Source organism: Populus euphratica, unplaced genomic scaffold (assembly GCF_000495115.2).
Source record: "Populus euphratica unplaced genomic scaffold, PopEup_1.0 scaffold119.1, whole genome shotgun sequence".
In the NCBI taxonomy this organism is placed as follows: domain Eukaryota; kingdom Viridiplantae; phylum Streptophyta; class Magnoliopsida; order Malpighiales; family Salicaceae; genus Populus; species Populus euphratica.
The window spans coordinates 377556-392405 of NW_011500011.1; the positions used below are offsets into that span (position 1 = coordinate 377556).

General features: G+C 34.3%; 1 protein-coding gene and 1 pseudogene across 1 annotated transcript; both read right to left on the reverse strand.

Annotated features, from left to right (window-relative positions):
• Positions 1-433: 433 nt before the first annotated feature.
• Positions 434-3797, reverse strand: LOC105141465 (UBA and UBX domain-containing protein At4g15410-like; annotated as a pseudogene).
• Positions 3798-8456: 4659 nt separating this feature from the next.
• LOC105141466 (UBA and UBX domain-containing protein At4g15410-like) lies at positions 8457-14583 on the reverse strand. Its single transcript, XM_011048693.1, has 4 exons — positions 14371-14583; positions 13128-13413; positions 9351-9446; positions 8457-9138 (listed from the first exon to the last, which is right to left on the reverse strand). The coding sequence occupies exons 1-4, from the start codon at positions 14520-14522 to the stop codon at positions 8755-8757; spliced, it is 918 nt and encodes a 305-aa protein (XP_011046995.1). The 5' UTR covers positions 14523-14583; the 3' UTR covers positions 8457-8754.
• Positions 14584-14850: the final 267 nt, after the last annotated feature.

A 14850-nucleotide genomic window follows, 5' to 3' on the forward strand; every position in this document is an offset into this window, starting at 1 on the left:
ATTTGTGAAAATCCATTTCATATATCCGTATTAGCAATTGAGTAAACATGATATCTTCAGATAGACTAAAAAGTCAGGCGAGCCCTAATGAGGGAAAGAAAATTGAAATGGGAGCACAAATGCTTCGTCTGGCCGACAAAGGAAGCTTTATCATGTCTAATCCATGGCACGATGAATGGAGATGGAAAAGATGAGGAGCGTCTTGAGATGCTTCACCAGGTCACTGTGATCATGAGATGCCTTACCAGGTAGTGAAATCAGATGCCATGCGTGCATCAGCAAGAGAGACAGGCTTCTATTAGACTCGAACAATATGTGGTACTCACACATGGGAGAATTTTTTCTTCGCATAGGATGTTAGCTAGGCAAGAAGAGACATTTACTAGATTGTTAACATGGACCTGCATTTCTGGGCTCGAATCTGATCTATCAGTGATGGAAAAAGAGGGAAGCGAGAACATGTCAAGCAAGCAAAACAACAACATACAATTTACAAGACTAACGCCGAAAATTCAACTCAATCGTCCAACCGTCCAGCCACAAAAACCCTCCCTTTCGTATACACAAGGAAACGGATATTTTTCATAAAATTGGTTTACTTGCTACAAGAGACAGCTCAATAACAACTAGAGATAGAGTGCGGCCTTCATGCAGCTTTGCTAGAAATTCTGAATAACAACTGAATTGGAAAGGCCTGCCTGCTCTATTGTCTGAGTTGGCTCAGTAAGAAGCTTCGGAGGGAATCCCATTAACTGCAACTGCAGCTCATAATTCCGAGCACCCCCAGGCCTGGATGCATCTATGAAGGATCCAATGCCATTGACCGTGTGGCTATTATTGAAGTGGGCCACCATGCAGGTGCCAACCTAAGCTGAATTGATGTCGATGGTAGCTTTTCATCCTCAACCAGGCCCATTAAAGGGGCTGGAGCAGAGCTCAGGGGAGCAGAAGCAGCTGGTGGTTCAGATGCAGGGGAAGCACTGCTGCTTCCTAGAGTCCTCTTGGAATGCAACATGGCGCTGCTTCTCTGGTTCCTGCAGGAAAAAAACAACCGTGTTGGTACAGCTCATACACTCATGTCTTTCAAATGCACACATGTGAAAGCATGGTGATGCATTTTTTGGACAAGACCTATCAACTAGAACACTGAAGTGGTGATAAAAAACAGGATTGTAATCTCTGAAGTTCCATAAAGAATTGTTAGTCTTAGTAAAGTTGGTAGAGAGACAGAGACTCACCGGGTAATTTTTTTTCCCTCCTAATCAAATTGACAAGAACCGAAGCCTATCAGGGTTAAAGCTCCTTTGGACACTCAGACTTCCTTATGCTCTGAAACAAAACAATATCATAACATCACCACAAACAATACGGATGATGACATATGGGCAAGGGTGAAAAGCAAAGCACAACAAGATAAAACAAAAGCTGCACTAGTTTATGTTGCTATAAGTGAAGGTTCAACAGGTTGTAGAAAAAGAAGCCCAGGGATGGATGAACTACCTATGTAACTAAATCTGTTGATTCAAGAAAAATAGTGAAAAGACACTGATTGAGAATGCTTCATTAAACACATGCTTTGAATTTTTTTCAAACATAGCAGAGTGGTGGAAATAGATATATCCAACTCCAAAGCAAAAGTCCAACTTCTAAAAAAAATCTTCTATTTCATTTTAAAACTATGTTGCTATTAGCTCTAAGAAAGATGCATTTTCAGGATTGTCCAGCATCCTCAAGGGACATCATCTACAGTGAAACCATGAAACCATTAGTCCAGAAAACAATATTGTGAACAGCAGCCTCAGGTTGTTGAGGAGCAGATGGTACAGTCTCCCCCGATAGTAATCTACCAGTTCCAGTAAAGCTTCTTGAGCTTGAAGATTGATTAAGATTCTCCAGAGGACCTTCAACGGCACCCAGTTGTCTAGCTTGATTGAAAATTGCATCCATATCATTGCCTTTTGTAGGATCTTGGACGAGCATGCCACTGCAACAATAAAAATTAGTGCTAGAAGTATGAGAAGTACTTAAATATAAACACATTTCACACATAGGAAGGAATACCCGAGGGATTCGAGTAAGATGTAAATGATAGACATAGGCATAGCAACTAAAGCGTCTAGTGCAATCATGATAATTTACCAAAAGAATTGGATAATATCAGGTGCCACAATTACAGGATTGAAAACAGCAAAGTTACACAAAAAAAATCAACTAACAAATAGTTGGGAATATGAAAATAAGCAAATATCAAATTTGGTTCTTCATGGAATTATGAAAGGTTGAAAATTATAAATGCTTCCAATACAAAATATAACGGATTTACTAATTACACAACTCTATAAATATAAGGCTGAAATAATGCTAAAAATACATAAAAATCATTATCTATTCACATTTCAAAACCACGAAGCTTTCTTTGGTCAGCATTTAGCTTATAAAATAACAAATACAAAACATATTAGTATTAAACATTAAAGTTCATAGTAAGTTTACACTATACTTATTTTTACACCATTAGTGTAATCTTTTCACCTTGACATAATAAACTTAACTAAACATAATGAAAGAAATAAAAAAAAATAAAAAAAATAAGAACATAAATAAGATAAAAGTTAACTAAGTAAATGAAAGGAAATAAAAGGCATAAACTTGATATTAATGAAAGTAAAGTATAAACATTATAAAAAATATAAAGAGAGAAAGCAAGAGCATGATCTTGATCTGGAAACCAAGATGCCTAAATGCATGACAAATGCCTCTTTTTATAGGCCAAAATTGGAAACTATTGATTTGATGACTAATTGATGAGTGGGTGACTAAGTCTTACTTAGTGACAATCTTTATCTTCTCTTGTTTGCCTAAAACGTCATTGATAACGTCAAAATTGGAATCACTTGAAAACATAAAAGTTGTAGGAAATTGTCTCAGATTTCTTGTGTAAAAAATTCAGATCATTTAGATTTCTAAAACTCTAGATATGGGCCAAACACTGAACAATACTCGGGCTAGAAGACAGATTCTGACTTCTTTGTTGCTGGTACAATTGAATTTGAAAATGACTTTTTTAAGTCTTGGGTTCCATATGAAAGTTGTAGGCTTATATCTTGTCTTTCCATCCATATAAAATACACCTAAATCCGAGATCTAAAGCTCTAGATATGACTCAATTACCGAATAGTATTCCGGTTTGGATTGCACCGACATCTCTTTTCCAAGTTTAGCCATCTCTTTGTCCTTTAAATTTCAGTTCTTAAAGTCATCAATCAATCCTTTCATTTATGTGATAGGTTTGCATTTAAAATGAACATTTACCACAAATTAAAGGTATCTTATATTATTATAAAACATGTTTTAGTTAAGGAGTTATTGATACTTCAAGTGCAAAATGATGACATAAAATCTTGATAAAAAAAAAATATACTTTTAAGTATTAATCAAAAACTCATTATTGCTAACCCAAAAAAGATTGTAACTTAATATTAAAAATCAAAACTTTGAAAAAACAGAAGAAATAAATTTGAATATAAAGTTAGATTCAGGGAGAGTAGTTATCTTTTTCCTTTTCTCGCTACCAGCGGAGTCCTATTCAGGAGCATCCTTATCATCACTGTCAGATTCAGGTCCAGATCGAAGAGAGTATGGATATTGCCTGCTCCACTACTTAAGGGCTTTGTTGGTTTCTTGTCCCTTAAAGCCATTGTTTTTTGCTTTAGATTGATTTATGAGACTCAATGAGGTAGAGAAGGAAATACAACCTAAGACCATCAGATATTAATAATTGTGGTACAACATATTGTATTTTTTTTACAAAAAATTATATACAATGATTTTGTTTTTACTATTTCCTAATCATCCTTGCATACTGAGATTAAATTATTTTCACATTAGATTTTAACATGTATGAATGAATGCATTTATGAAAAAATTGACAATCTTGATTTACCTAGAAATCTAATTTTATATGATAGTGTGGTGAACAACTCATTTGCCATTTTAACTAGTACTTTAAACACAGTCTTATTTTATTATCCAAATGGAATAAATAATGCTAATCTTGTAATATATATATATATATATATATATGTATATGTATACATATATATATATATATATATATATTAATTTAGGGTGTTTGGAGAGTTTACGCATATCATAACTAATTCTCAAGTCTATTAAACACATTACAAATCTAGTAAGTAAGTAAATCATTACGAGAATGATAGAGATATATAAAAAGATCCAATTCAGATATAAATAAATTTACTTCTCATTAAACCATGATTTTAAATGTATAATTTAAATATTTTTTTGATAATTTAAAATATTTAATTCACTTTATATATACTATAACTAATTTTCATACTCATTAAATATTTTATAAATTTAATGTACATGTAAAATACCATGAGGATAATATAACATGTACGTACAATGTCTTTATTCAATCATAAAAAATTAGAATTATTGGCTACGATATTTTAAATGCATGAACATTTTAAGGCTAACTTTTTTTTTTAGTTTAGGCGATGAAAGCCTCTGATAAGCGAGGGAAGATACTACACCCAGCATTAAAATGTGATATACCATCAGCTCGTAAGTTCATTTCCAATGCAAGAACAAAACGCAAGGCCTTTATCAGTCAAAGTAAACCAAATGGAGTTCGACAAGCTGCACATAAATAACCCACACCCTTCAAGTTCAGAATTGGTGTGCAAGAAGAAAGAAAGAAAGAAAAATTACGCTTAATGAGTATATACCTTGATAAAGCTAGAAGATTCTGCAGAAAATAAGCAATGCCCAGAAACATTTCCAAACAAATCTGTTACAATAAAGGTAAACAAAACTCAAACAAAAGCTAAAAACTGAAAGAAAACCCTCGAATCAATCCCAGTAAAGCAAGTTCCTTTACCATGAGAAGCTCGAAATGACTAACTAGTAAGACTAAAAGAATCACCACAGCGACCAAACCTAGAAAATGATCCAAAAGAACACAAAACCCTTCTCAAAATCGACAAAGCCATAACTCCTACTGACTATAAAACACAGAGTTGTTAGCAGCTCATAATGCATTAAAATAACACATGAAAAGTTATTGTAGCAACTAGCATTGCATATTTTTATAGTACTTCTACATTGGGAGATAGTAAAACATGCCTAAAAAACTTGATATGTTACCACCTCTATATGAATCTATATAATAATTTAACTATCATCATGAAAATGTAGGGTTATGACATGTTTATGGCGAAGAGATTAGCAAGTTTCTTTAATTTTTGCATGAATTACCACAAAAGATTCAGTAACATTTTGACTGAAATTTGATTCTGATGAAACATCCTTAAAAGTCTAATGAAAAAGCTATTGACGATAGAGAGACTTTTGGAATGAAAATGCATGGCTTCATGGAGTTATATATAGATCAATGAGACTCTAATAGACCACCTCATTATGAATTCACCCTATATTTGCATAGGGAAAGAAAGAGATTATATGAATACAAGTTCAACAACTTTCTTGTATCGACTTAGAAACCTTCATACGGTGGTTTAGGGTTTCTTTGACAAAAATTGAAGAACACTTGCGAGCTCCAGAAACTCTTATACATACCTTGTTCATGCTCATAAAATCTGACATTTTGATCAAAGAGTCATAACATTACCTATGATATTAATGAAATCCATTAGAAAAATTAAGAGCTTAATAATTAATTATTTAGTTGTAAATGGAATGGATTGCACTTTTACACCGAATGAATATATATCCTAATCGTTGTTTTCACCTGAACAAAGACTTTCTAATTAATGTCTAAAGAAACTGACATATTAGTGCTCATTTTAGACTCAGTAGTCTATCTTGCTCCAAGGCCAACAAAATATGAAGAATCCATGTGTAATTGTCAATACTTATAGGCCAACATTATATGTACATGCAGAACTAGATAGACCAAAAACATCATGTACGAGAAGCATACATATCTTCCTCTCTTATCACCTAGAACGGGGACACCAACATGTAACTCAAAATAAGTTTCCACAGCCTTCACGTAGAGCTGTATGAATCAAATGATGCAACACATAACAGAAACTACTACAACATTTGTGTGCTTGAATTCATAACTTCAATTCATATGACTTAAGTTACTTGACATGAAGTAAGGGCGCTTTTAATCAACATCATTTGATCGCCAAGGCAGACTTTCCTTTAAAAAAAAACTTCATGATTATTTCCCACAACTGGTCACCCTTTCCTAGTATACTCGTGAGTTTTGTTGTTATTTTTAACTGTGTTGAATGGTAGCTGGTTAAGGTATGGTGACTAAGTCGACTGGATGAACTTCCTCCCCACTTGGTTTTGTTTTTATTTTATAGTAGTTTGTAAATACTCTTGTATGTATCTCATGTGCCGGTGTGTCATTACTTTCATGTCACTAGAACTTTATTTAATAAAATTCTTTAATTATTAAAAAGAAACAAAAAAACACTAGAAGAGTAAGAAGAAAAACTTACTACAGAAAAATACTAAACCCAAAAATATAATCAAGCATAATAAACCTTGAATAAAAGAAGTTATAACAAGAAAACTACAATATATTCTCTGAGAACTTCTTACTTGACCAAATGATTTGTAACATGATTCTTCTTTCTAAGAACATGTTTAAAACACATAGAAGTTGAAAATATCGTTAAATTTAAGAATTTAACTCCATAACCCATTGATTTATAGAAACATAACTGCAATTATTACTCATAAGCATAACCTTTTGAATTATCAAGACCTTAGCTTTGTTAGATTTGTTAGATTTTATATTACATGTAGAACAAGAAAAAAATACAAAGAAATCTTCCTTCTAATCTTTGAGAACGCCATCAATTCCTAAAGATCTTAATTTATTATTTAAGAACATGTTCACAATCCACTTCATCATACCTATTAAAGAAGGTAGCCAAGAAGAATCACTTCTTATATTTGTTTTGTTAGTCCATATAAAAAGATAATTTGATGAACAAAATAAACTTCACCTAGTATAGTAGGAACTCTCATCATATTATTTTATCTAGATAGCAACCAAATAAAAAGAAGAGTAATACACATCATTCTAGTATTTTTCATTCTCATTAACAATGATTATTATAAGCATTCTAAACAAACTAAACTATACCAAATAAAAATAAATATCATTTTTTTTTTTGCATAGATCCCTGTACCATGCTATCTACTATCTCATATAAAAAAGAAATTGTTTAGAGGTTGAGGCAAGATTAATTGTTGTTCTAATCAATCTATCACTTAAGACTACAATTTCTAAACCATCTCATAATAAAGTAAAATATGAGTAATAGTTTCAGTTGTTTTTTAAAAAAATAATAGTTTAAACTATTATATATCTTTTAACATACCTTTTCAATTCAAGAAATCTTTATAGGCAATTTATTCAATATGGAAAGCCATACGTGAAAATCTATCTTCGAGGAGCACCAAAATACCATATGTTTATTTGATGGATAATGTTTTTCTCAAGTCCAAAGAATGGATTCAAGAAAAGAATTGCAACTGTAACCAAAAAAACACTCTTGAAATCTAGTCTTCCTATATTTCATGTTTGAATACAAAAAACCCTTTCAAAACTATTCAAAATACAAATTTATTTTATACATATATTCAACCAAACACAGTTTTATCTCTTATAAATTTATGTCTTTTGTTTTACAATACAAACAAGATATAATACAAAAGTTTATTTTTTGAATTTTTTTAATACCCCTAGATTTTTACAATGAGATTTGTATAATTGATGGCATGTTTGGTATAGTAATGGATTTTAAGCTTAGCTGGATTTAAAATCTAAAAATTAATCTCATTTAATAACTTTTGGCTTTTATTTTTTTAAGGGCTTTCAAAAAAAATTTAAAAACTTTACAAACACTTTTTTTTTTGGGGAGAAAAGACCCCTAAAAAATAAATAAAAATCCATAAATTGCCAAATAGGCTCTCAATATTATTCGCTGGTCCTGTTGTCTTAGTAACACAAATAATTTAGATTTTTAAGAGCTTTTAGGACCTTTGGCTCTAATAGAACTGCTATCCGGTAAAATCCCAAATGAAATACCTTGAAAGCCATTTTGAAAACTAAAAGCCAGAAGCTATAAAATAAATCTCACTCTTTCTACGTTTTGTTCATCATAAAAACATTTTGACACAGTATTCGTTCTCAAACACCTTTTCCATCAACACCCACAGCTACATCCAGATTTATCTGTCATCAAAAACCACAGTTGAAATTCGTAGTCATCCCAAAGTAGGAATGGGAATCGAATTACGATTAGTGGAGTGTAGCTTTTGTTGTAATTGTAATAGGCAATCATATACTTCAATCCTCTTCACCAAGTTGAGCCATGCTTGAATGAGCGGAGAGAAGAGGAGGGAGGGAGAGAGAGAGAGAGAGAGCGAGAGTAAAATATATTGTGGTTTGTACAATTGTACGGGGGAAATGATACCAGCAGCATGAAAAAAGTGGGAAATGAGAACATGTCAAGCTAGCAAAACAAGAGCATACAATTTACAAGACCGCAGAAGAATATATTTTCGAATCACAAAACTCAACTCCATAGTCCAAGCAACCAGCCACCAAAACCCTCCCTTTCGTATATTAGGAAACAGATATTCAAGGTCTTGATGTTCATAAAATTGGTTTACTTACTACAAGAGACAGCACAATAACAACTAGAGATGGTATGCGACCTGCATGCAGCTTTGCTAGAATTTCTGAATAACAACTGAATTGGAAAGGCCCGCCAGCTCTATTGTCTGAGTTGGCTCAGTAAGAAGCTTCGGAGGGAACCCCATCAACTGCAGCTGATAATTCCGAGCACCCCCAGGCCTGGATGCATCAATGAAGGATCGAATGTCATTGACTGTATTGTTATTATTAAAGTGGGCCACCATCCGGGTCCCATCAGCCAACTTAAGCTGAATTGAAGTCGATGGCAGCGTTTCATCCACAACCAGGCCCATTAAAGGGGCTGGAGCAGAGCTCAGAGGAGCAGAATCAGCTGGTGGTTCAGATGCAGGTGTAGCACTGCTGCTTCCTAGAGTCCTCCCTATACCTTGGAATGCAGCATGGCGCTGCTTCTCTGGTTCCTGCAGGAAAACAATAGCAGAGTGCTGGTACAACTCAAACACCCATGTCTTTCAAATGCTCACATGCGAAAGCATGCTGGTGCATTTTTTGGACAAGAACTATCGACTAGAACACTGAATTGGGGATTACAAACAGGATGGTAATTTATAAAGTTCCACAAAGAATTTTTAGTCTTAGTAAATACTAACAAAGGGAAGAGAGAGAGACTCACTGGGCACTTTTGGTCCCTCCTAATCAAATTGACATGAACTGAGGACCTTCTATCTGAGGGTTCAAGCTCCTTCGGACACTCAGACTTCCTGATGCTCTGCAATAAAACATAATAGAATGATATCATAACATCACCACAAACAATACAACTGAAGAAATAAGGGCACGGTTAATATGTAGCTGGAAAGTAGAGCGAATTATTGACAATGTTGCTAATTTTCAGCAAGTTCTAAAATGGTAACTAGCCAGAAAAAAAAAGGAGTTGAAGCCAACCCTCTTGTGTGGAGGAATAGTGGACAGCAACATAATGATTATAGAATTGACGAGATTGTTGAATTACGAGGACAAGCTGAGCTCCTTACAGGGCTTGGACAACAAATGGTTCTGCCTAGTGTGGTTGATCATGAACTTGAGAATTCACATCTCAATATCAGAATGCTTTTGGTATAACATTCTCAGTTCGAGCCATGACTTGAGCAAAACATCAAGGTTGAACTTCCAGAATTCCAAGGAAGTTTGAACCTGGATGATTTTGTAGATTAGTTAAACATGGTGAAAAGAGTTTTTGACTACCATGATGTAGATGAAACGAAAGTTAAGCTTGTGGTTATCTGCCTCAAGGGAAGTGCTTCAACTTGGTGGGAACATTTGCAAGTCTCTCGCCAAAGAAGTGATAAAGGTAACGTTAATAATTGAGAGAAGATGAAGAAAAAGTTGCGTGAGCAATTTCTCCATTTTAACTACACTCAAACCCTATATAAAGGTTGCACAGCCTCAAACTAGTGAGAAGTGTGGTAGAGTATACCAATTCATTCTATCAACTCATCTCTAGAGTTGATTTGAATGAAAATGAGCAGCAAAGAGTTGCCCATTATTAGAGCGGATTAAAGCCATCAATTTAGGATGTTCTTTTCTTGCAACATACACTAAAGTGTTGCTCGTGGAACAACAATAAAGTAAGGGCTATTCAAGATCTGTACAGCAACAAGCAAACTGTACCAGATTTGGACAGCAAGGTTTTGGTCAGTAGGAAATACCTCCAACTTTGGAAAATGGTTGAGTCAGAAAGGTGAACAGCAGACCCAAATGCCTTCTAAAGCAGCTAAACAGCCCCAACATGCTAAATCTGGGGATGTAAGGCAGTTCCAAGGAGGTAATTCCGATTACTTCAATGTGGGAAACAGGTCATAAATCATTTGATTGTAGAAAGAGAGCTCTAGTAGTTGAACAAGTGGAAGAAACAGAATTCGAAGATACTACTCCTATCTACAAATCAATCTATCAATGAAGAGGCTTAGAGGTGATTTAGAAGGGAAAGGGAAAGAAGGCATGCTGTGGATGATGAGAAAAATTCTTTTTACTCCTCGGTGACAATGTTGAAAGATTGAGATCCAATGTATTCGACACCACATGTTCTATTTGAGGTAAGAATTGTAACATGTTGATTGATGGGGAAAGTTGTGAGATTGTGGTTTCACAAGAAAAAATGGACATGTTAAAATTACCAACCACATCCCTACAAATTGAATTGGTCATGACCCTCATGAAAGTGCTAGGTGAATTTGAAAATCTAAAAAGCATCACAAGTCATTCAAACAACTCGTGATGTGTTTTGCAACATCTCTTGATTGAATTCTAATAACCACTTTGTGGATCAATTTTGAATCCTACTAAACAATTTAACATATCATCCAATCTTAGAATTGAAAAAAGATATTTGACAGTGATTTTGTTGATGACTCTACTATCAATGCACATATGCCACCTTTGTTTGAGTTATGAGATTGGAAATAACACAAGGACTATCAAATAAGCAAGGTAGTCAACAATTCAATCTATTTTCCAACTAGACATCATGTTTCCGCTTGAGTTACCCCCGGAACAACCTCTAATGAGAGATACTTTGCATGCATCTAATAAGCCATCTACAAGATCACTGTCAAAAATCATTCACCCCAACAAGGCAGGATATAGAATGGCTCCTAAAGAAAAAGAGGAGCTATAGAAGCAAGTGCAAAAGCTTCTTGATAAAGGCTACATTAGTCCTTGTGCTGTTCACGCTCTTTAAACTCTAAAATTATTTGTGGCATATGAGCATTGATAATAGAACCATCTATAAGATCACTATCAAATATCGTTTTTTAATTCCAAAGTTGGATGATATGTTAGATTGTTTTAAAGGCTCCAAAATTGATCCACAAAGTGATCATCATGAAATCAGAATTCAAATGTAGAGTAATGGAAGACAACTTTCAAAACACATTATGGGTTGTTTAAATGGCCTGTGATGCTTTTTGTATTGTCAAACACAACTAGCACTTTCACGAGGGTCATGACCCGAATGTTACAACCTCTTTTAAAGGTTTGTGTAGTAGTGTATTTTGATGATATATTCATATACAACCATTGTTTGAAGGATCTTGAGGCAAGAAAAGTTCTATGTGAATCTCAAAAGGTGCACAGACTTTGTTCTTGGACTTTCGTTAACTCAAAGGAAGCATGACTCTATTAAAGTGGGGGTGGTTTTTAATTGGAGTCTTGGCAACTTGTTAAGATGCTTAATTGGTAAGAATCCTAGGAATTGGAAGACCATCCTACCTTTGGCTGAAAGAACTACCAGTCACTCTCCTTTTGAGGTGGTCTATGGAAAGAAACCTCTAAGTGTTCTTGATTTGACTCCACCACCAACTTTCAAGAAAGAAAATGCAAGGGTAAGAAACTTTACAGAATTTATACAAGCTGTCCGCACTGAAGTTAAGGAGAACATTGAGCAGTCCAATGCCGAATATAAAGCATCAACTAACTAACACAGAAGACAGCTTGTTTTTGAAGAATGGAATTTGGTTTTGGGTGGTATTGACCAAAGAAATGCATCCTCATGGACCTATGAAAAGCTGGTTGATCGAAGGTTAAATCCATGCAAGATATTGGCTAAGATTAATGATAATGTTTATATTGTGCAGCTGCCAGCTCATTTCAACATCTCAAATACCTTCAACGTTAAGCATTTTGAGTCATATTATCCTAACACGGATGAGGACAAGTCTTCCTAAAAGGGAGAGAATGATGTGCAGCTGTAAAGTATACTGAATTGTTGACTACCTTGCTGATTTCCAGCAAGTTCAATGGTATGCAGCTAGAAATGTTGGCTAAATTGATGATTTAGTTCCTGATTTCTAGCAAGGATTGTAGGCTGCTTTCAGTTGAACTTACAATTGGGTTTTGAGCCATAACTTTTGACTTCTTTGTCCAAGTCATGGCTGTAATTTTTTACTATTGTTGTTAGGTGTTTACAAGATGCACGAAGTTTATAAATTAGGCCTTAGATTGTATTCCTACGTAGTTTTGACTGTCATTTTATAAAATAATTTTTTGAAAAGAGCACTCTAAGGTTTATGTATTTGTTCTCAATTCCTATCGATTCCTTCATTCTAATTCCAACTTTTCCTTTGATACTAATTTGGATCACATCAATAGGTAAAAGTAAAACACAACAAAAAAAAAAGAAAGTTGCGCTAGTTTATGTTGCTATAAGTGAAGGTTCAAGAGGATGTGGAAAAAGAAGAACAAGGGTGAACTACCTATGTAGCTAGATCGATACGAGTCACTGTTGATTCAAGAAAAATAGTGAAAAAATTGTGATCGAGAATGTTGCATTCAACACATGCTTTGAATTTTTCTCACAGTAGAGTGGTGAAAACAGAGATCAAAATCCAGAGCAAAAGTCTAATTTATGAAAAAATTCTTTTATTTCATTCTAAACCTTTATTGCTATTACCTCTAAGAAAGATGCATTTTCAGGATCGTCAAGCCTCCTCAAGGGACCATCGTCTACAGTGAAACCATTAGTCCAGAAAACAATATTGTGAACAACAGCCTCAGGTTGTTGAGGAGCAGATGGTACAGTCTCCCCCGATAGTAATCTTCCAGTTCCAGTAAAGCTTCTTGAGCTTGAAGATTGATTAAGATTCTCCAGAGGACCTTCAACGGCTCCCAGTTGTCTAGCTTGATTGAAAATTGCATCCACATCATTACCTTTTGTAGGATCTTGGACGAGCATGCCACTGCAACAATAAAAATTAGTGCTAGAAGTATGAGAAGTACTTAAATATAAACACATTTCATACATAGGAAGGAATAACCAAGGGATTCGAGTCAGATGTAAATGATAGACATAGGCATAGCAACTAAAGCTTCAAGTGCAATCATGAGAATTTACCAAAAGAATTGGATAATATAAGGTGCCACAATTACAGGATTGAAAAGAGCAAAATTACAAAAAAAAAAAATTGAACTAACAAATAGTTGAGAATATGAAAATAAGCAAATATCAAATTTGGTTCTTTATAGAATTATGGAAGGTTGAAAATTATAAATGCTTTGAATACAAAATACAACGGATTTACTGATGACACAACCCCATAAATACAAGGCTGAAATAATGCTAAAAATGCACAAAAGAACAATCATCTATACACATTCCAAGACCACAAAGCTTTATTTGGTCAGCACCCAGTCTACAAGCCTAGTCTTGAGACTCTGAATAAGGTGTTTCTTCTCTACCTATGCTACAGCTACAGCTCCAGAATCAAGTGGGAAATGAACCTCTACAAAAAGCATGCTCTATAGACAAATCCCATCATCATCCACGCTCTACTAATGCTGTCATCGGATCCTCTTGCAACCTCCCAAAAGCATTTTCAAGACAGCGAGTTCAGTGCTTACTTCTAGACGGAATGAAAACGAAAATTAAAACCCATCCAACAGAAAGAACTGTTTCCACAGGCCAACAAAACTAACAGTGCACTACTAATATCACACCGTGCGACACGCCAAGCTGTAAAACCCAGACCCAAGGGTCTAATTCTTAAATGCCCAACTTTCTACTCCATATAAGAGAATTCATTATTGCTAACCCAAAAAAGACTACAACTTTATATTAAAAAATCAAAACTTCGCAAAGACAGAAAAAATAAATTTGAATATAAAGTTAGGTTCAAGGGAGAGTAGTTGTTTGTTACCTTTTCTCGCCACCAGTGTAGTACTCTTGAGGAGCATCCTCATCATCGCTGTCAGAGTCAAGTCCAGACCGCCGGTTCAGATCGGAGAGAGTACGGATACCGACTGCTCGACTGCTTGAGGGCTTTGCTGGTTTCTTGTTCCTCGAAGCCATTGCCTTTTGCTTTAGATTGATTTGCGGAGACTCGATGAGATAGAATCATTAGATATTAATAATTTCGGTTCAGTATATTATATTTATATTTTTAATCTATGCACAGCGATTGGTTTTTTGTTTTTTTTAATCAATTTGCTTAGCAGGGTGTTTGGAATTAAGTTTCAACTTGTTTTGTTAAATTTTACTCTTTTTTTTTTTAGTGTTAGATTAAAAATAAATTTTAAAAAATAAAAATTTATTATTTTAATATATTTTTAAATAAAAAATAATTTAAAAAACAATCGTTATTATATTTTAAAACACCTCTAAGATTATTATTTTTAAA